Raw genomic sequence first — 21,407 nt, 5'->3', positions numbered from 1 at the left:
CTTGATATGTTTTCTAAAGCTCACATTAATATGCTTTTCAGCTGTCTGTTTCAGCAGTTGTGCTATGTTAACGTGTAGGCATGTTCTAATTTTGCATGTAGCTCAGGGAGAATGTTTCATTGTTCAGGCATTGTGCTTGCTCTTCAGCGGTAGGCAACCTTCATCCCGTGGTTATCTCCCATCTCTCGCTCCTCTCATTCACGTTTTGGGAAGCAAAACAAAGAGTTGACAGTGCTGGTGTCCCGAGGGGTGGTTGTGCTGTTGCAGGACGCTAACTGCTTAGTGCAAAGCCATTCCCGAGCCTGATGTATGTATTGAGATGGAGAGGGAGCAGGTAGAATAGGGCTGTGTGCCGCTGCCTGAGGCTATGAAGGTTCTCATGTGCGGGTGAACTGCTTTGAGTTGGCGCTTTCAGATAACTGCAGTCGCTTTTAGATAACTGCAGTCGCTTTTGTGCTGAGAGACGTCTAAAAAGCAAACAACTCCCCTTCCCCAAACTAGATTTAGTATCTCTTACGTTGCTTCTAGAAGGGGAAAACTATTTAACTCTTTGAAGCATTTTAATGGTATGTTAGCTGTGGAATATCCCTAACCCCAAAAATGGTTTTAAGCAAAAAGTTTCTTATGGGATGTCAGTATAATTTTGTGACATCTGATGGCTCCTGAAAGCACAGGCTTAAGTAGCTGCATTGGACTTTTTCAATTGCTAGAAACTAACTGGCAATCAACAAGCCCTGATGTGTGATGTTGCCTTGAAAATAGGTCTTCTAATCAGACTTCCACTGTACTGATGCTTTCAGTTAAAGTAGTTTTGAAGATTTCCACTGATTCAGTGTATAGATTATTCAGCTGATTTTTTTGGTGAGGGGTGACAAAAATGGGCAACATGAGTTCATTTCCCAGGATTTTTGGTTTGTACATTGGAAGAGAACAGCAAATTCTGTTTGTGTAGGTATGAGCCTGATGTAGTAGCAGGGCACTCCTCAGCCTTTAATATATTTAGTTTCTTTGGATTTTGTTAGTAGCCCTCTCCCCATAGTGTGAAGCTGATGGTAAAAGAAGTAGTGATGATAGTAGAGAGCTGCTGCTAAGATCAAACTTTGTATTCACTATTGGGTTTTTTAAATTTCTTGTAGGCTGTGGTAGTGCATGGCTTAGCTCTTCTAATGAAAATGCTTCCTCCTGTCTAAGTTACAGGAGAAAATAACTTTCTGGGATGACTTTAGAAAATGTTGTTTTATTTTTGGACTTGTCTACTAAACTTTTTCTCCAGTCTGTACTGTAAGCTTTCCTTTTTCCTCTTTTCCTACATAAAAACAGTTTCAGAATATTTGTTATAACACTTGTCCATAGCATGTTGCAGTCCCACCTTACCACTTAAGTAGGGAAGTCACCTTTTTGCTGTAAATTAGTTTGATGTCTGTTTGTGACTCTGCTTCATTAAAAGAGAGTTAATGTGAAGAATGTAAGGAAACAGTCAGGAACAAATGAACTAATAGGGTCTGGTTTTCTTTTGAGCTCATTTTGTGGAAATCAGTATATGGATATTTGCAGTTTAATTTTTGAACAGTTTAAGGTGTTGTCTAGAAACATTTCAGTACTTCAATTGAATACAGAAGCAAATACAAGCTTGATTCTTTTGAAGGTGCTTTGAGGTGACATAGAATACATCTCCAGATATTGCTGGGGAATGTGTAGAGTTTTATTCACTGAAAACAATTCAGGTAAACTTTCTGATTTCAGTAGTGCCTCTTGATTTTCCTGGTAGCGTTTCCTCCTGTAGTTTGGTGCTCAGTGTACCTAATTTTGAGTGCCCAGTTTGTTTCCTTAGGTGGCTTTTTCAGAGCTGATGAGGTCCTAAGGCTGTCATGGACTAACTGAAGCGTGCCGAATGAATGAGCTCTTGGAAAGCAGTTCATGTTGTCCAGATCCTGTTTGTGCCTTCAAGAAAAACAGGCTATCATCTGAAAATCTGCCTGTTAAAATCTGCTTCCCTATAGCTACCCAGTGGGGTTGAGTCTATTGATCTGAGTGAGTGAGCAGGGAATGACTGCCTCATTTCCCTCTCCATTTTATTTTTCTTTTGGGGTGTAGTGTGGCACAATGCAGTCTGTTGCAGATGCACATGAGAAAGATTATGATTTTTATAGCCACTTTCATTACTAAATTTGTTATGGGAAATTAATTTAAAACTTGACAATTGTGTTCCTGTTGATGGTGAAGCCTATGTTTGGTGAGATTATTTTTCCCCTCTTAAAGAAAAGCTAACAGGAATCTTGCCTAATGGCAAGGTTTTCTTTTATTTGCAGTGCTTCATAAAACAAATCTCTTACTAAAGAGCAGGTAGTGTTTTTGCCTGACTGCTAATTGCAATCTCTAGTGACATGGAAGTTTTTGGTTGGGCTACATACAACTCCTGTGTTCTGATGCACACCACACTGAAGCTGTTTGATAGAGAAGGAGAATTTCTGTAATTAAACAATTCTAAACAAAAAGTGATAATGCAGCTGGGGGGTTTGCTTTTATTCGAAACCACATTTGTTATCTGTGTAGTCCTTCAACAGTACATTAATTCCATATGCATCCAACTTGGATGAAAACAAACTGAAAAAAAATGTGTTCTTTCATATTTGAAAAGGATGTTTGTCTCTTCACCGGTTTCTCTTTTGACAGGCATGGTCCTTGTACGCAGCGAGAATGGGCAGTTGCTGATGATCCCTCAGCAAGCCTTGGCGCAGATGCAGGCACAGGCACATGCCCAGTCTCAGCCTCAAAATACAATGACTCCTCGTCCTGCTACACCTACCAGTGCTCCTCCAGTGCAGATATCGACAGTGCAGGTTAGTTCAGGAATTTGTAGTCTTAAAGCTGTAAGATTTTTTTTTTTTGCCTGTGAAGAGTGTAACAGAAGGTGGGGTGTGATGTTAGTGACTTGAAGAAACCATTGGTCAAAGTGGCTGTTTCCACATGGCATAAGGATTGCCTCTTGTTCCTAATTCTGTTACAGTTTGGCTGCTACTCATCAATAATACTTTTTCCTAGCTGAATGGCATTAAGTTCAAAGCTGTTTACTATAAAGATCACCATTCAAGACTATATATGGTTAATGTGTAGAACTCATTTCCCCAGTGAATCATTACTCTTTATATAACCAAAAGAAAAAGTTGCATATGGGTACATGTGTACTGAGGTCATCACTACTGCATGAAGTTAAGACTTAGAATCCTTCTCACAGTTTTATAGTGGTCCAGATGTGTTCATTTGTATCTGTTACACAGGCAACTATCCAGAGGGGAAAGTTCTAGGTAAGGCAGATTATATTTAAATACAGGACCTAATACATTTGGGTTTTTTCCTCTTCCCCAGGCTCCAGGAACACCTATTATTGCACGACAGGTGACACCAACTACTATTATCAAGCAAGTGTCTCAGGCTCAAACAACAGTGCAACCCACAACAACACTACAGCGTCCTCCTGTTGTGCAAGTGAGTTTGTAAAATATAACATTATATGTGAGATGCATCTGTTGTTGAGGTTAGCTGGAAACCTGCTGGAGAAAGACAGAAATATAGGAAATGGAATTGCCAAGTGCATGGAAAACATGCCTTCTTGATGTCTTTTCTACAACATATGCAGATCTCAATTTATTGTGTATTTTGGGTATGTAATTTGTATACAATTCTGTTATGATACCTATTTCCATACATCTTTAAAGGTGTGCTGTTATTAGTTTGTATAAACACAGAATTGACTAAAATAAAGTACTTTTATGCTTTCTGTCTCAAGAAAGTGACAGCAATTCCCTTTTGGATTTGGAGCTGTGATCTTATTCCTCTGATGGATCTTTGGTCCTCTGAGTTCTGCAGCAAAATTCACCATTACAAACTGGACCTCACTGGCAGCCTTCTTTTCTACTGGCTTTCTCTCTTACATGAGTCTCTGCTTTGGTCTGTGTGCTTAGGAAGAGTCTGATAGTGCGGGAATAAATAGTGGTCTCTTAGCATGTGGGCTCTTCTGATTGCCTGCCTTGTATTAATGATAGGCTTCATTGTAGACTTTTTATTTTTTCTGAGGGGTAGTGATGTGAGCTTAAAACAGTGCAAAAGTGTGAAATTCTCCACATGGCTTCCAGGCAACAGTGATACAATATGATTGCTGTCTCCTAATCTGTCTCATTATGCTTTCTTCATCATTTGAGTAGACAGGATTAGAGAGTTTTAATTTAAAACATGCAGGTTTTGCTGTGCATCCAGTTAACCTTTTTCTCCTCAGAGAGCCTTTCCCCGTGCCAGTGATCCTTCCAGATCTAAGAGTTAATTTACCTAACTGAGGCTTCATAATTTGCACTGCTGTTACATTGGACAGGAAAATCATTCCATCTGCATATCTTTTGCTGTAATGAGCATAGCAAAGACTTCATTTATCCTGATTTTGAAAAATGAGACAAATTAAATCCTTGTCTCCTTTTTTGTCTCCCAAAATACCAAGAGAAGTTAGCTTTGGCAGCACTGGAGCCTCTTTGCTTATGAATCTTTATATGCTCCTTATAACTAGCAAGTTTAGAAATGATTTGTTAAAATCCTGAGAGCCAGCTTTAGCTTGGTAAAAAATTGCTACCTGGCTGACTGTGGTGGTGGTGGTAGTAGTAATTGGACTGTGTTGAAAGTCCATGAGTGACCTGTGTGTGTGAAAAGGTCTTGTTTACAATGTTGATTCTGTGAAGGTGGTATTCCTACTTTGAATTACCAACTTGTCTACAGAAGCAGGATAATGTTTTGTCCCATTGTTAACCAAAAAGAAATAGATAAATCCTGAGATTTGTCTGTTGTGCCACCTTAAAAATTCCTCTGTTTGGAAGGGGCATTTAAGGGAAAGGCAGGAAAAAAGCTCTTGCATTCACATGTGGCACCTGTTTTAATGAGATTTTGAAATCACAGTAGGTGAGGGTGTGTTTATTCTTTTGCTGCTTTATTCAGTAACCACAAATCGTGCAATTCTTAATCAACTTTTAGGATTCCCGTTTGGAAGGTGCAGTATTTTGTGCCATCTGGTGGCTTTTTCTTTCCACTGCAACAGATGACAGATTAGTAACTTCTTTTAATAGTAGCTATGAAAGATGTTGTGCTGTCTTGTAGGTCTGTTTCTTTTTGATGGTTTGGAAAAACAGGTATGTTCCAAGTAAAATAATCTGTTTGCATTCTCTGCAGCCTCAGATTGTTCTGGGTGGTACTGCACAAACAACCACGTTGGGGACAGCAACAGCTGTACAAACTGGAACTCCTCAGAGGACAGTGCAAGGAACAACAGCAACCTCCACTATTGCCACAGTAAGATATTGAGTGCATGTAGAATCTTTGTTCCCGTTCACATATGTGTGTGCTTGTACATAGATACGTGCACATGAACACAGATTGGACTGAAGGGTGGTAAAGATGCAGGAGTTCTGTGAACTGTTGGTCTTGAAAAGATAAACTTTGGTAGAATCATGCAGTTTACAAAGCGTGAAATCAGGACACCTGAATTTGAACATTTGTCAAAGTATCCATTTTGATTTCAGTGACAGTTTAAAAGCATTCTTTTTAAAAAATACATTAGCTGTGTCCTGGAGAAGAGTGAATTGTTCAGCAGTGCAGAGTAGAGTCAGTATGGGAAGGGATAAGAAGTTGGCATGAACTCATTGAAAAGGAATCTGTGCACTAGGAAGGAGGAGCCTTGCTATTTGTTGCCCTGCTAAAATATGTATTTTCCTGTACATGATGTGCTGGTGTTTTCTAACTTCATCAAAAATCATTACTAGATTTTGATAACAAATGTACAATACATTTATATACACACGCACATATATATTTATGAAGGACAATAATAATTTCAGTCTGTCTCTCAAGTGATGAGGGACATGAACCTATAAATATTCTGCAGTAATGAACTAGAGGGGGGTCTGTCTTTCTCACTTTATATGGTTAGATCGTGTATGAAAAATGTTTATCTTCTCTTTGACTGTTTCCCTTCTCCCCCTCCTCCTTTCTGTAACAGGAAACTATGGAAAATGTGAAGAAATGCAAAAACTTTCTGTCCACGTTAATAAAACTGGCATCATCTGGAAAACAGTCTTCAGAAACTGCGGCTAATGTGAAAGAATTGGTACAGAACCTGCTGGTAAGAAAAAGTCATTCAAGTTGGGAGAAACAGCAGAAAACTGATGATTTGGGGGTTTGGGGATTTTCTTTTTCTTGAGAGGAGGGAGGTTATAAAACTGAGAAACTAAAACTTCACTTTTTCTGAATTGAAATCAGTGTATTTTTCTTCAAGCTTGTACATGACATTACTGCTTGTATTCATGCAGGAGAACATGAATTGAAATATGAGTAATGGAGGTGGGGACTCCTGAAAGTCTATATTTTTTTTATTTTATTGATAAAGCAGTAAATGGATGAAATACTCTACAGCTGGTGCAATAGATTGGTGTAGGAAATCACAATTTTTCACAAAACTGAAGTAAGCAATATTGTCTGAAGCTCAAGTGAAAGCTTGACATCCTCAGTACTTACAGAATGACTACTAGTATTGCTTAGCCTAGTTGTTACCAACCTTCAAGTGAAGGTAGAGCTGTGCCTTCCAGATTTTATCATGATAGCCAGAGGTTATCACAAGACTGAAAGTCAAAGTGTATCTTCCAATGAGTGTCATGCATTTAGGTTTGTGAGGGACATCTGTCTTTTGAAGATATGATGGGCACAACTTTAGTTATTTGAAATCAAGGAACTGTAGTGCTCAACACCAGAGATGGGACTGCCCAATTGTTATGAGCAATGGATAGCTGGCTGATTGCAGGTCACACAAAGTATTCCCATGGGTTCCGCCTGGCTTTTTCATCTTTAGACAGGATACTCCTGTAATGGTGAGAACAACTGCAGATACTTCTTAAAATTATCTGCAAGACGGGGAAGAAAAGGAAAGATGGGACTGTACTAGTTGAAATTTGTCATCAAATTAGTTTCTAACACAAACCTATTGGTAACAAAAATAGTGAGCGGTGATAAAAGCACTGGTTTTCAGTAAATCTTGTATTCTTAAATTTTTGGGGTGTTGAATATCTGTCAAAGTTAATTTCTATGAGTTCATTCACTTGGATTTTCTGTTTTGAAGGATGGAAAAATTGAAGCAGAAGACTTTACCAGCAGACTGTACAGAGAACTTAATTCTTCACCTCAACCTTACCTTGTGCCTTTCCTGAAGGTAACTTGATGACTATATTTCTGTGTTTAGGTGTCAGCAGCAACGAACACAAGCACATCTTTTACCAGTAGAGATGAAATTCCAAAATGCTGTAAATGGAGGTTTTAAATGCTACCTGGATTTTTTTTGCTCCCTTAAAAATATTTCTACTCATTGGTATGATTCATTTGCACAGTCAGCATTGCAATTTCTATCATAGTGTTGCTTAAGTCAGAAAGTAAACTGCAGATTTCTTAAAAGAGCTACAATGCAATTTCTTTCCATAGCACCAAGCCTATGAATTGGTTTATTATCCTCTTTTTAGTCTTGGAAAGAAAACAAGGGATTGAATGATGTCTCTGCTGCGTACCTGTTTGCATAAGCAGGAAGTTTGTCACCTCTCAGTAATAAATCTCATTTGTCATAAATTTTGTAGTATTTGAACACATCTCAAAATAAAGTTTGTTCTGAAACATTCAGTATGTGAAAATCAGAGAAAGTACAACAGTGCTGTATGGTAAGAGTGTAACTCTGCTTGACTAATGTGTGATTAAAGGATGTAATTGTAAATGTGTGATGTTCTGGCTTCTTAAATACTTGTTCAACCTGGAGCTGTTCATGAGCACAAAAAATGTTACCATAAGAGAACAACTACTGTAAGAATCCAGTAAATCTTCCAGGATCTCTTTGAAGCCATCATGTGTTGTAGCTTGGTATGTATGTAGGAATAGAAGCAAGGAAGGCAGCATGAGCTTGGATTGTTTTAATACATACCAGAGGTTGCAAGTAGGCTTACACAACAGGCCCATGACATCTAAGCTTCCACAACAAAGGTACTGTTGCTCTGTCTAGCTGTAGATGGCAAGCAGCATATTCCTGTGTGCACCCTGTCATGTTTGCTCGGGTACACTGTTTGCTATGATGGACCAAAGTGAAATGCATTGCTTTTTACAATGAATGTTTTCTTATGTGATCTAGGATTAAAATACTCAAGTAAATTCTTTCCTTTCCATTTTTCAGAGGAGTTTACCTGCCTTGAGACAGTTAACACCAGACTCTGCAGCTTTCATTCAACAAAGTCAACAGCAGCAGCCAACAACGCAAGCAACGATAGCAACAATTCCATCCGCAGCAGTGATTCTGAGCTCGGCAGTTCAGCGCACTGCAGGGAAGGCAGCTGCAGCTGTAACGAGTACTCTCCAACAGCCTGTAATCAGCCTAACTCAGCCTACACAAGTTGGTGTTAGCAAACAAGGGCAGTCTACACCACTGGTACGTTAGTTGAAGTGCATCATCTGTTGTTGCACAGGGGGTTTTTTTTGATAACACAATGACTTTCCCTCTTAAATTGCTGGTTTGGCTCAATTGATGATCTTTGACCTCTTTAGAGAAACTAGCAACTAAGAGAAAAAGAAATATAATTTAGAATACATTCTTGATCAAAGTACTATTATTTCCTATTTTAGCATGAAATAATACTGGCAGATTGTGTCAATCAGAGCAGTGTTCTGGAGGATCTTTCATTTTCCATTTCATGAATCTCGCAACAGATTATCCCAAAGGAGAAAAAATGTTGTCAGTCCTGGATATAAACCAAATAAGAACAGTATGGTGTGCAGCGTTTTCCTTTTTTACCTCTTGTAGCTGAGCAGTGCCTGAGTATAAGCTTTTTCTAGGATGTGTGTTAATTAATATACATTGTTACTTTACTAGTACTGTGTGGTAGTTTTAGGCACTTCAGCGTTACCTGTAGAATGCTTGGCATTCATCTGAGCTGCTCTCTCCAGACATTTCATAATAAAAAGGAGATATCTCTTTGTCAATCTACAAGTATTTTTCACCTATCTTGAGAGAAAAACTAGTGATTATATTTGTCTTACTACCTTTATAACCTTGGTATTACAGAAAGAGGAACAAAAACTGAACATTGACTAATTAGTACTGGATTTACAAGCAAATAGTTTGGCCTTTAAATAAATATATAAAACAGTAGCAAAAGTACAACGGGAAAAAAAAATATGACTTTCAGAGTTGTGGATGTGGAGCTTGCAAAACAGGCAGAGTTGGTAGAGTTCTTTACAATAGTTTGAAAGTGAAGTGTCTGAAAAGTAGTTGAGGCCAGAAGATGAGTTTGTGTGAATGACTCTGACATTGCAGTGTAAGGTTCACCTTCAGAAGCCGTGTGGCTTCAGTTTCCTGAGTCTCGGTCTACCCTAACAATCCAGTAGTACAAAGCTACATGGCTGTAGCTTATGCTGATTCTGGATGAAGACAGCATGTGTGGTACCAGCTGGTTTGTCTTTATCGTGTCTCCACTTAGGTTTAGAGTTGGTTCAGGCAGATCCAGTTTGCTTTTATGTCTCTAATATAGAAACCAGATGGAGAAGTTTTAACTGGATCTTTGTAATTACAGGTGGATGTTTGGTTTGTAAATAGAAATAGGTTAGCAATTTCTTTTCTGTATCACAGAAAGTGCAATATTAGGTTTCCTATAAGGTATAATTTATCTGAAGAAACTTCTAAGTACCTTTAAAATGTGCTGATTAAAACAGGCAGATGTGTTAAGACCCTGTCGTACAAGTTGATTATTAGGGTCTGTTCTTCCTACCGGTTCTTAGCCTTAGGCATTTCTAAGATTGTTTACAGTTCTCCCTTATTATTTGCAGGTTATCCAACAGCCTCAAAAAGCAGGGGCATTGATAAGGCCTCCACAGGTAACATTGACACAGACACCAATGGTGGCGTTACGGCAACCGCATAGTCGTATTATGCTCACTACTCCTCAGATTCAACTGAATCAACTTCAGACAGGTAAGAGGTCAAGATGTTTGACAGCAGTAACTGAAGTCTGGTTTATGAATATTAGTTCTTAAGTGCCATGTTATCTATATGATGGTTGCTGTATTACTGCTAAAATCTTCAGTGCATGGTGCCGTAGTGGCTGGGGATATGCATGTGTCAGGGCAGCATTTACAGTTTGGGTACTGGAACTGTGTGGGGGGCCCTGTTTCAGATGGATGACATGCAGACAGAATATACTGAGGTAAAGGCTTTGCACCAGACTTCGTGTGTGACTGCCCACGACTGCCTTGTAAATCTGCACTCTGATATAGATTTGATGGAGTACAAATGCGTTCTGTCTTCTTGCAGTACCGGTGGTAAAACCAGCAGTATTACCTGGAAACAAAGCTATTGCCACTATTTCGACACAAGTAGCGGCGGCTCAGAAGAATAAACTGAAAGAACCTGGGGGAGGCTCTTTTAGGTGAGGAACCAGGCACTGATTTGTGCTTGTGCTGCCTGGGCGGCCTGCTGAGCTCAGTGGGAACCTTTCTGTGTGCTGTAGTGCTGCTGTATCAGGCTGGGTAAACTCACAAGAAATAGAAGTGGATTTTCTGTGGGCAGGTTTCCTGCTTTAATGAAGACTTTAACAAATAACTGTGGACATGCTTGTGCCAGAATGGTTTTAGCCCTTAGCTGGTATTAAGGATAAGCATCAAACCTCACAAACACTTTCATCCTGGACAAGCAAATAAAATTAATTCCTTTGTTCCTCCCAGCTCTGCTCAGGTTATTTGGGTATACAACATGTCTTACAGTAATGAGTGCAGTTTGTTGTTTTGTGGTTGTGATGCGTCTCTTGTTTCTCAAGGTGTTGAAAAATTACCTAAGAAAGAATCTTGAAAAAACAGGAAGTACTAAACTGCAAAAATCCTGAGTGCTCTTTGGATACAAATTGTGTTAGTTTGATATTATTTCATTTTATTTGCTTCATATAAAAAAGTGTTGAGGTTTACTGTGGAATTCCTTATATGCAGCTGTGGTATGAGGAGAGACTGAGGGAGCTGGGGCTGCTTAGCCTGGAGAGGAGGAGACTCAGGGGTGACCTTATTGCTCTCTACAACTACCTGAAGGGGGGTTGTAAACAGGCAGAGGTTGGTCTCTTCTCCCAGGCAGCCAGCACCAGAACAAGAGGACACAGTCTCAGGCTGCGCCAGGGGAAGTTCAGGCTGGAGGTCAGGAGGAAGTTTTACACGGAGAGAGTGATTGCCCATTGGAATGGACTGTCCGGGGAGGTGGTGGAGTTGCCGTCACTGGAGGTGTTCAGGAGGAGACTTGACAGGGTGCTTGGTTACATGGGTTAGTTGATTAGGTGGTGTTGGGTGATAGGTTGGACGCGATGATCTTGAAGGTCTCTTCCAACCTGGTCTATTCTATTCTAGCAATGTGTGCAGCTAAACTCTTTATGGTTATAATGAGTTTTCCTTTCTTAAGGGATGATGATGACATTAATGATGTTGCATCAATGGCTGGAGTCAACCTGTCAGAGGAAAGCGCTCGGATATTGGCAACAAACTCTGAACTAGTGGGTACTTTAACAAGGTCCTGTAAAGATGAAACCTTCCTTTTCCCAGCACCTTTGCAAAGAAGGATATTAGAAATAGGTATGTTGATTTTTCCTGAACTTCAATAAATAATTTTCATTAGCCTTGGGTTGAATTGAAGGCATTTTCCACAGAAATCATTTAAAGTCGCTGGAGTCATTACCTTTTGTATATCCTGATGCCTGTGGGTAATCATTCAGCTGAGGAATGCAGAGTAGTGTTTAAGGGGTAGCAAACCTTTTGAGCTGCCTTCTAAAATGATGGAAACATCAAAATTGTTTAAAATTGGTTAAAATTCTGACTGTCTTAGCTGGCAAGGTGTGTCATGAGGTCTGTGGCGATAGGTTGGACTCGACTATCTTCGAGGTCTCTTCCAACCTTAGTTTTACTGTGATACTGTGAAAAATAACAACATTTGGTTTTAGGAAAATAAATCCAGAAACACTTTTCTGGTGTTTGCTTGTTTAGAATTGATGGTGCAACAAAAAAATCTCTTAAGTTATTTGTGATGCTGTAGTATACAGCATTTATGAATAGGTGGTAGGTGTTGTTAAGCTAATTTAAGTTTTCATTTGTAAGCCTCTCCTTGTTTAGTGCTTGTCTGAGAAATACCCGAGAGCCTTATTTTGCAAACAGCATTTATACTTGCATGACTGAGATTAGCCACGTGTTGGGCTGCATTATAAAATCACTTTTTACAGCTGTCTTCTGTCCTGCTCATAGGTAAAAAACATGGAATAACAGAAATCCATCCTGATGTAGTTAGCTATGTATCACACGCTACACAACAAAGACTACAAAACCTCGTGGAAAAATTATCAGAAACTGCTCAACAAAAGAATATTTCCTACAAGGTAACTGTATGTAACTGCACAAACAAAGTGGCAAAATGGCACAAATTCAGCAGGGTATTGTGTTGGCTGTAATGCAGGAGTTCAGGTGCTTTTCATTCTGTGAAGTGAGGTTGTTTAGTCTTTGACTCATTTATCTTACATTAAGATATCAATGCACACGAATGACTAGAACTCCTCAGCTTGCATATACAAAATGTTTTTAAAACAAATGCAGAGGAGCTGTATCCTCCCTTTATTTATTATGTCAAACATTTAGAGTCTGGGTGATTGTACAATTGGGCATGCAGATAAAAGTGCTGCTTTGAATTCTCAAGAGACTTATCTGACAGATGTATGTTCTTAATAGATGCAGATGCCTAAAGAGCGTTTAAAAACCCAACAAACACCACACACAGCTCTCTGAAGTACATTCGTGAGGTTAAAGCTGTGATGGTATTAGTTTAGAAGTCAAAATCTGATGATTCACGCAATAGGACAAAACACTTTCAAGACCTGCAGCTGGTTTGACTGGTGTAAATACACACTTGCTGCTTGTTTGAAAAGGACAAAGCGAACATTTGCGCTTTAAATGTATATGTTCTCCTTAAAGTACAGTACAAGCTAACAGCTTTGTTTTTAACCACCCTAATGAGAAACACATTTGCCCTGTTTGCAGGATGATGAAAGATACGAACAAGCGAGTGACGTTCGGGCACAGCTCAAGTTCTTTGAACAACTCGATCACATAGAAAAGCAGCGTAAAGATGAACAAGAAAGGGAAATTTTAATGCGTGCGGCAAAGGCAAGTGCTTGGATTTCACACGTGGCTCCAAAGTGTCAGTTTGACGTCAAAACCACACACTTTCTTTTCATTCTAAAGTGCTCACAATGCAGGGGAAGACTAATCTTCAAAGGTGGAGCTTGATGAATACATTCTTTAGCTAGAGCTGTGCTCTGCTTTTTGAGGGTACAGTGTGTGAGACAGCTTCTTTGCCAGTCTCATTGCGCGTTCCTGAATTAGGTCTTTGCCAGTCTCATTGCGCGTTCCTGAATTAGCTCTTTGCCAGTCTCATTGCATGTTCCCCAATTAGGTCTTAAAACTTAGGTTTTACGCTTTGCACGGTGGAAAACGGGAATTTGGTGTCTCGGTGGTACTCTTAAATGGAATAAAGTGGTTACAGGTATTTCAGAGGCTGGAAAGACTTCAGAAAGGGTTTTTACAAGCTGGAGAAGTACAGTAAACAGGAAGCAGTTGACGTAAACACAAATGTAAGCATTAGATTTTGTGGCTTTGGTCAGTGACCCTAATATAGGATGACTGTGACTAGGCAGGAATGCTGTAGAAATTGTTCACAAAAGAGGTGAGTTAGGCTTCTGTGGGGTTTGTGGTCTGGTATGAGTTGACAATGTCAAAATTCAGGGGTTTTGCTGCAATATTAACGAGTTGTGAACTAACACTTCCAGTTCAGTTGGGTCCTGTTAGACAGCTGAATACTGTATCCAGCTTTTGTGCCATACATCAAGGAGACTTCAGAAGGAAAGCAATTTAAAGATCTAGAAAATGTGCCCTGTGAGGTGAAATTAGAAAGTAAACCCATTTGCTTCAGAAGAGGAAAGACTGAGGTGATGTTAAATCTTACGACTGTCGCATATTCTTGTTATTCCCTGTGCCTAAAGTGCAGCAGGGAAGACGTAGGTTAATCATTAGGAAAAGCCTAATATTTTAAGAGTACTTGAATTAAAACTGTTTCTAAAGGATGTATGGGATTAACAATAGTCAGAATTTGTTTGAATAGAGTTAGTCTGGAGTATAGATAGGTGGGTGTCAGTCACTTCACCAAAGCAACAAGTGGAAGGAAGAGAAAATGTCATCAAGTTGTGCCAGGGGAGGTTTATGTTGGACATTAGGAGCAATTTCTCCTGCAGAGGGGTTGTCAAGGCCTTGAACAGGCTGCGAAGGAAAGTGGTGAAGTCACCGTACCTGGAAGGATTTAAAAGTTGTGTAGGTGTGGTACTGAGGAATGTTGTTTAGTGGTGACCTGGCAGTGCTGGGTTAACAGTTGGACTCTATGATCTTAAAGTCTTTTCCAAGCAAAATCATTCCATGATTCTAAAAGTGTGGTATGTACAAGTGAGTGAACTGGGCAATGATGTAAATGGTCTGTTGGTCAGTTAGCTGCAGCTTGTTCAAAGAGGAGTCTGACTTGTGTGTGCAGGTGGAGCAGCTAGGGAAAGGATTCTTCCAAAAAGTACAGGTCTGTTTCCTTTTTCCATATGCAAAGTGTGTGAATTTAAGTTCTCAGATCTGTGTAACTTTTGCCTTGTAATAGTTTTAAGGCATAAGTGCTTAGCTGTTGCTTTGTTACTTTTAACAAAGCTGAAAAAGGAGATCCTTTTTCCAAACCAGATATCTGAATCTAAGGAATGGAAGACTGCTTTTAATCTCTAAAAATTTTCCCCTGTTGCCCTTTCCAGCAGTGGTAGGTGTTCTCCATTTCCTGCTGAATTTTAAGGAAAAAATGCATATTCTGTGTAAATCTTACACTCTTTAGCTGCTTTTGTAACCAAATTGCTTTTTCTTTCTTTTTCCCCAACCATTCCACGTTCATCCTTTGTCAATGCAGTCTCGATCTCGACAAGAAGATCCAGAACAGCTTAGGTTGAAACAGAAGGCCAAGGAGGTAAGTGTCTGTCTTCACCTCAACTCTTCTTTTGGAAATGGAAAGAAAAATAATTAACTGTACTTGTTCTGGCAAATGCAGATGCAGCAACAAGAGCTAGCACAGATGAGACAGAGGGATGCCAACTTGACTGCATTAGCTGCGATCGGTCCCAGAAAGAAGAGGAAACTAGATTCATCAGGATCTGGATCAGGGACAGAGGTACAGTGTCATTGTAATGTTTGGTTTTGCAGCATCAGCCACATAGAAACTTTTCTGTTCAGAACTTTTTTCCTAGTTTGTGGAAGCTTTGAGTGGCAGAAGTGTTCAGATTTGCTTGCTCCAAGGTCACGATCAATTTTTAGCATCTGTGCAGTGCCATGGGAAATAAAACTTGGATTGTTGTTCCCTAATTCTTGGGGCAGGAGGAAATGTTGTAAAACCCATTGTGTTCTCTCAGGTCTCTGCTCTTTTTTGTCCTCTATAGTTTTGGGAAGGAATTGTTGTGGTTGTAGCCGGTCTGTTCAAATGATATGGGTGGGTGCAATGATAGAGTTGAATCACTGCTAAATTTGACAGCAGGAGCTTCAGGTTACAGGGATGTCCTTGTTAGAGCAGGATAAGGAACTTGCACAATTTCTTTCTTCAGCTGTTGATTTGTCTTATTTTTAGTGTCACTAAAGCAGATCAGCTTGACCACTCCCACCTGATCATGGTGTTCTTGCATATACTTTGAATAGTCTTTCAATCTACCTGAGTTTAAGTTAACATTAAAATAATTAGACACTGACCATACTGATACTTAATCTGCAGAGAGATTTTTGAAAGGCCAGATGAAACAGCAGAATATCTGGTGTGCTCCTGAACAAGTTAATAAACATGAAATGGTATAAAATTGTTTCTGCATGGAAGACATTCAATGTAGTGTTTCTCTGTTGTTTAAAAGGAATAAAACCTTGGAACTCTTATTAATTTCCAAGGTCAAGGGCTTTCTTCATAATATGAGGATTTTTCTCTGCAGAGTTTTGTGTCTAATAGCAAGTGACAGGAGAGAAATAATTTAGTAACGCTGTTCATAACTTCCTGAGCATTCCAAATGTTTAGTGCTGAAGCATTTATGCTGTAGAAAAGCCTTTTGTTTCTAAAGAATTCACCTTTTATACTGAATTGCTAGAAGCAACAATTTACACATCCCTGATATGTTAGAGAACAATCTGAATACCAATTGATGTTATTTTTATTTCTAAGAATCAACCCTCTTGAGCGTCTTTTAAGGTAAATTTCAGTGTCAACATTTACTGAGATGTTTGTGACTGATAGTAAGACTCACACAGTAATTTGTTAACTTATCTAAAAACACAAATGTGGTTTAAAGCTGTAAAAATAGCAGAATGGGGCACTTCTACAGAGATAGATGTGCATATAAATGAAGTCCTCTCTGAGGAATACACTGAAGCATCACATGCAGCATTGTTGTTGGCATTGCTTACTTAGGCGTGCTCAAGTGTGCGCCATTAATGCTCTGTTAATGTCACTTAGGTTATGAAATGCATTTTCCATCTACTGTGAACACTTGTTTGTATTTCATCTAAATTTGGCTAATTTAGTTATCCTAGATTAATCCCTTACTGGTTAACCAATTAACTACAGGTTCCCTTGAAATCTAATCTTTTTGTCTGTTTAATTAAGAACCAGCTGCTTTTGATCTGATAGACTCACAGCTGTGCTTTTTGCTGCTCTGTCACTTGACATTTTTAAATTGAGCTCCACTTGCCACCATTTGTGTGCAGTTTGTAGTTAAGGCATATTGCAAGTGTGGAAAATAGGGTTTGTCATTGCTTAGACACTGATTTGTAAATGTAAGCTTTTGATATCTAAGGATCCTGAATCTTAATTACAGGGAAAATAATATCTGAGTAGCAATTGTACTGTTTTGTTTCAAGATTCAACCAAACAGGTTTCTGTCACTTTCAGAGTTTTCTGTCCATGTGATTTTATTGACTTACTAAGATGCTTCTTAACTTAGGAGTAGCATAGTTCAGTGTCTTAAAAGACTCCTGAAATTTTACTCTTGTACTATGGCAGAAATGGTAAAATCAGGCTTGAGCCTGATTTTGAAGCCCCCAAATTAAAACCCTTTCCACCCATTCTCTTGTCAGTCAGTAGTCGTGTGTGTATTTGAGGGAATTTAATTAGCATCCATTGCTCTTCTGCACGATGGAAATGTAGCACCTAAGTTGTGCCAGTGCCTTAAAATAACTACAGGATTTCAAGGATTTGATGTTTGCTGATTCAACAGCTAACTAGTCTGAGAAATAGAAGTCTGGCTTAATTGTTAGCAAGAGCCCCTGCACTGCATACAGTGTAACTCAGATGGTAATTCTCAGCTCAAGTTACATTGCTTTCTTAATCAATGTTGTACACTGATCAGAAATACACTACCTTCACACATAGAGAGGACTCTGTTGGTGAGAACCTCAGCAGGATATTCACATGGCTTTTGCACTATTCTAAATCAGGGCTTCTCTCAAGTCTGAGGTGTTCTTATTTAAAACTGTCTTTTAAAGTTCTCCAGGCTCTCAGGCAGATAAATATTTATTGACAAGTGAAGTGTATTTGGACCTTCATGTGTCACTAAATATTGAAGTTTCATGAAGCAGACAAAAAAAAAAAAGAACTTATCCTTATAAATGAAATTGGAGGAAAAAAGAATCCATACAATTGTAGAACGGTTGATGTTGGAAGAGACTTGATGGCATCACATCCAACTGCTCACCTAGAGCTTGCAATGCCATGACTACCACTAAAACACTACCACTAAAACACTACCACTAAACCATGTCCCTCAGCACTGCATCCACACATCTTTTAAGTATCTCCAGGGACGGTGACTCCACTGGCACCTCCCTGGGCAGCCTGTTCCAGGGCTTGATAACCCTTTCTGTGAAGACATCTTCCCTAATATCCAACCTGAGCGTCCCCTAATGTCTAAAGCCACAGAAACATAACCTATTCCAGTTCCCTTGAAACACCTTCACTATTCACAAACCCGCAAAGAGCAAGTTGTCAGCAACAGACGCTGCCGGTAAGATTGCTGACGTCCCAGTCTGCGGTGGAATCCGGCCGGCCGGTCTCTGCGTGCCATCTACTGGTGACGAGGCCTTACTGCTGCCATAGGCAAGGAGCGGCAGGGAGGCTGCTGCTTCAGTCACAGAATGTTAGGCTTTGGAAGGGACCTCGAAACGTCATACGGTCCAACCCCCTTGACAGAGCAGGATCGCCTGGAACAGGTCACACAGGAATGCATCCAGGCGGGTTTGGAATGTCTTCAGTGAAGGAGACTCACCAACTTCTCTGGCCAGTCTGCTCCAAGGCTCTGTCACCATTACAGTAAAGAAGTTTTCCTGCACGTTGAGGTGGAACTTTGTGTTGCAGTTTGTATCCACTGCCCCTTGTCCTGTCACAGGACACCACTGAGAAGAGACTGGTCCCTTTTTCTTGACACTTTTTCTTGGCTCTGGCCAGCCTGATCTAGTGTGGGGGTATCTCTGCCCATGGCAGGGGGGTTGGAACTAGATGATCCTTGTGGTCCCTTCCAACCCTAACTGATACTATGGTACTATGACACCCAGCCTTCAGATATTTATAAACATTAATAGGAACCCCTCTCAAGCCTTTTCCTTTCCAGACTAAACAGCCCCAGATCTCTCAGTTCTGGTTAGGCCATAACTTGAGTACTGTGTCCAGTTCTGGGCCCCTCAGTTTAGGAAAGATTTTGACTTGCTGGAGCGTGTCCAGAGAAGGGCAACGAAGTTGATGAGGGGCTTGGAACACAAGCCCTATGAGGAGAGACTGAAGGAGCTGGGGTTGCTTAGCCTGGAGAAGAGGAGACTCAGGGGTGACCTTATTGCTCTCTACAACTACCTGAAGGGAGGTTGTAGACAGGCAGAGGTTGGTCTCTTCTCCCAGGCAACCAGCACCAGAACAAGAGGACACAGTCTCAGGCTGTGCCAGGGGAGGTTTAGGCTGGAGGTTAGGAGGAAGTTCTACACAGAGAGAGTGATTGCCCATTGGAATGGGCTGCCTGGGGAGGTGGTGGAGTCACCATCACTGGAGGTGTTCAGGAGGAGACTTGACAGGGTGCTTGGTGCCATGGGTTAGTTGATTCGGTGGTGTTGGATGACAGGTTGGACATGATGATCTTGAAGGTCTCTTCCAACCTGGTTTATTCTATATTTTCTCTGCAGATCTTTGGAAAACCTCGGGGAGGGTTGCTGACGCATTCTGATCTCTCTCCTCCTCTCTGTTTCAGGGGTCTGGCTCGAGTGCAGCAGTCCCGGGCAGCTCTGGAGTCGGAACCACCAGTCAGTTTAAGCGACAAAGGATAACGCGGGTGAACCTCAGGGACCTCATATTTTGTTTAGAAAACGAGCGAGAGACAAGCCATTCACTATTGCTATACAAAGCATTCCTTAAGTAAAATGGAGAAGATCAAGGGTATTTTTGACGGAGAGACACCTGAGGACGTTTTTTTTATAACCTTTGCAGATTCCGCCTTTTTTTGTAACGAGCAAACGGGATATTGTTTGAGAAACAACCACCTCTTTACACGGAACAGTTTTGTACTCCTGTTTCTAAAATAAACTCTGCAGTCTGAGAGGAAACACATTTCTGTAACAGTGAGGACACTTGCAAGGCCTGTGGATGCTCTGAAAGGACAATGACATTTTAACTCATCTCTTGATTGAGTGGCCTTCTTGCCAAACAAGCCATATATAAAGACTGATGGAATCGTTTAGCAAATAACTAGCTACCCTTTGTCAGCCCTGTAGCAGTTTCCACCTTTAATTGTGCATTTTTAGTTCAGTTTTACTCAACTAAATCGATTCATATAGGCGTATGTCTACAGCAGATGACCTCATTTCATTTAGCTTATTTTGTTGGTTGGTTTTGTGTTTGTTTTTTTTTAAAGCAATCAGTTTAGCAAAGCAAACTGATTTATTTTTGGGGTTTGTTTTGGTTTTTTTTTTTTTAAGGATATTTATCTTCCCCTCCCCCCATCCCCCTGAAAAACATTCAAAAACCTAGAGGGATATACAGTTAATTTTTAAACATAACCTCAATTTTAATCACATTATTGCTTATTAGAGGCCCTGAACTCCCATAAAGGAGGGTTACTTCTGAATGTTTTAGCAGCATCTGTAAAAAAAAAAAAGAAGTAAATGCATTTTATTTGCTATAGTTTGTAAAGCTGTAAAGTTTAAAAAAGAAAAAAGGAGGAAAAAAAAACAAACCACAGACAAAAAGGAGACAAAAAAAAAAACAAACAAACAAAACAAAGAGAGAAACCTTTTCAGCATAAATATATTTTACTTGCACTGTGTTTTTTTTAGCTAAAGTGAGAGCTTAGATTAAATAAAAGTCAAAAGTGGAGAGGAATCATCACAAGACTGTTTCTCAGTGTGAATCAAGTGTTGGAAAATGGTTGGTGTATTTTGTCAGTAATTGTACATAATTTTTTGGCACATAACATTAAACAAACAAACAAACAAACAAAAAAAAAATGGCTATGTAAACTATAATTATTTTGCTAAAAGACTGTATGCAAGCTGTGGGCCTACTTTAAAGACGTCCAGAGCAAAGTCCTTCCTTTGTACCTATTTTTTTATTACAAAATATACTAATTGGTTCTTTATATTTTCAGAGGTTATTGTATTAAATTGTCTATTGATAGTACTTTTATGACTGTAAATACTTTTGGCTTTCTTTGTGTGAACTCTCATGGTAGAACTTTAACTCTCTTGCGTGTAAACTGAATGCTGATCAGTATTTTTATCGACACCTGACAACTGTTACACCCCCTTTTATTTTTGTCTCTTAGGAAATCCTGTCTTTTCCATTTATTTTGGTGTTTTTGTTTTGGTTTTTTTTTCTCTCTCTCTCTCTCTCCATGTAAATTTTGCACAGTTACTTGTTCATATGTAAATATTTTACTTTCAAAAATGAAGTTTTTAATTGCTATTGTTTTATATAGGATTGAAAGAAAATTAACTCCTTTATTAAAAACAAATTTATCTGTATTTGCTAATGTATTTTTTTTTTTTGGTCCTCTCTAAACCTTTTCACCTTTTCTCCTCTTGGGGTTTGCTTTTCTTGGTGCAGTAAAAGATTGGTCTACCTGAGGGGATGCTGCTTCCTGATGATGCACTTTGGGGTTTTTACATTGTTTTGTTTTGGAAGTGTGTACCTTTATGAATCTTGACATTTCTTTGTTGTCTTGGGGATCTTGGAGTAAGATCAGTGGAGAGTCGGG

The 21,407-nt window shown here is 39.6% G+C and overlaps 1 protein-coding gene across 1 annotated transcript in view; it reads left to right on the top strand.

Moving 5' to 3' along the window:
- The window catches only part of TAF4 (TATA-box binding protein associated factor 4), a 40,190-nt gene extending 19,016 nt beyond the window's left edge, over nucleotides 1-21,174 (top strand). The window contains exons 3-16 of the mRNA XM_068150050.1: nucleotides 2,674-2,840; nucleotides 3,367-3,486; nucleotides 5,209-5,328; nucleotides 6,035-6,157; nucleotides 7,148-7,237; nucleotides 8,237-8,488; nucleotides 9,883-10,027; nucleotides 10,367-10,481; nucleotides 11,492-11,661; nucleotides 12,325-12,455; nucleotides 13,111-13,236; nucleotides 15,059-15,115; nucleotides 15,197-15,316; nucleotides 19,407-21,174. Coding sequence (XP_068006151.1) covers nucleotides 2,674-2,840; nucleotides 3,367-3,486; nucleotides 5,209-5,328; nucleotides 6,035-6,157; nucleotides 7,148-7,237; nucleotides 8,237-8,488; nucleotides 9,883-10,027; nucleotides 10,367-10,481; nucleotides 11,492-11,661; nucleotides 12,325-12,455; nucleotides 13,111-13,236; nucleotides 15,059-15,115; nucleotides 15,197-15,316; nucleotides 19,407-19,574 — 1,904 coding nt within the window. The 3' untranslated portion in view covers nucleotides 19,575-21,174. The remainder of the gene's footprint in view (nucleotides 1-2,673; nucleotides 2,841-3,366; nucleotides 3,487-5,208; nucleotides 5,329-6,034; nucleotides 6,158-7,147; nucleotides 7,238-8,236; nucleotides 8,489-9,882; nucleotides 10,028-10,366; nucleotides 10,482-11,491; nucleotides 11,662-12,324; nucleotides 12,456-13,110; nucleotides 13,237-15,058; nucleotides 15,116-15,196; nucleotides 15,317-19,406) is intronic.
- The last annotated feature ends 233 nt before the right edge of the window (nucleotides 21,175-21,407 follow it).

The sequence above is a fragment of the Melanerpes formicivorus genome, unplaced genomic scaffold (genome assembly GCF_026170545.1).
Source record: "Melanerpes formicivorus ecotype bairdi unplaced genomic scaffold, bMelFor1.0.p_v2 SCAF_19, whole genome shotgun sequence".
Classification (NCBI taxonomy): domain Eukaryota; kingdom Metazoa; phylum Chordata; class Aves; order Piciformes; family Picidae; genus Melanerpes; species Melanerpes formicivorus.
This window is presented reverse-complemented; position numbering and strand designations above follow the sequence as displayed.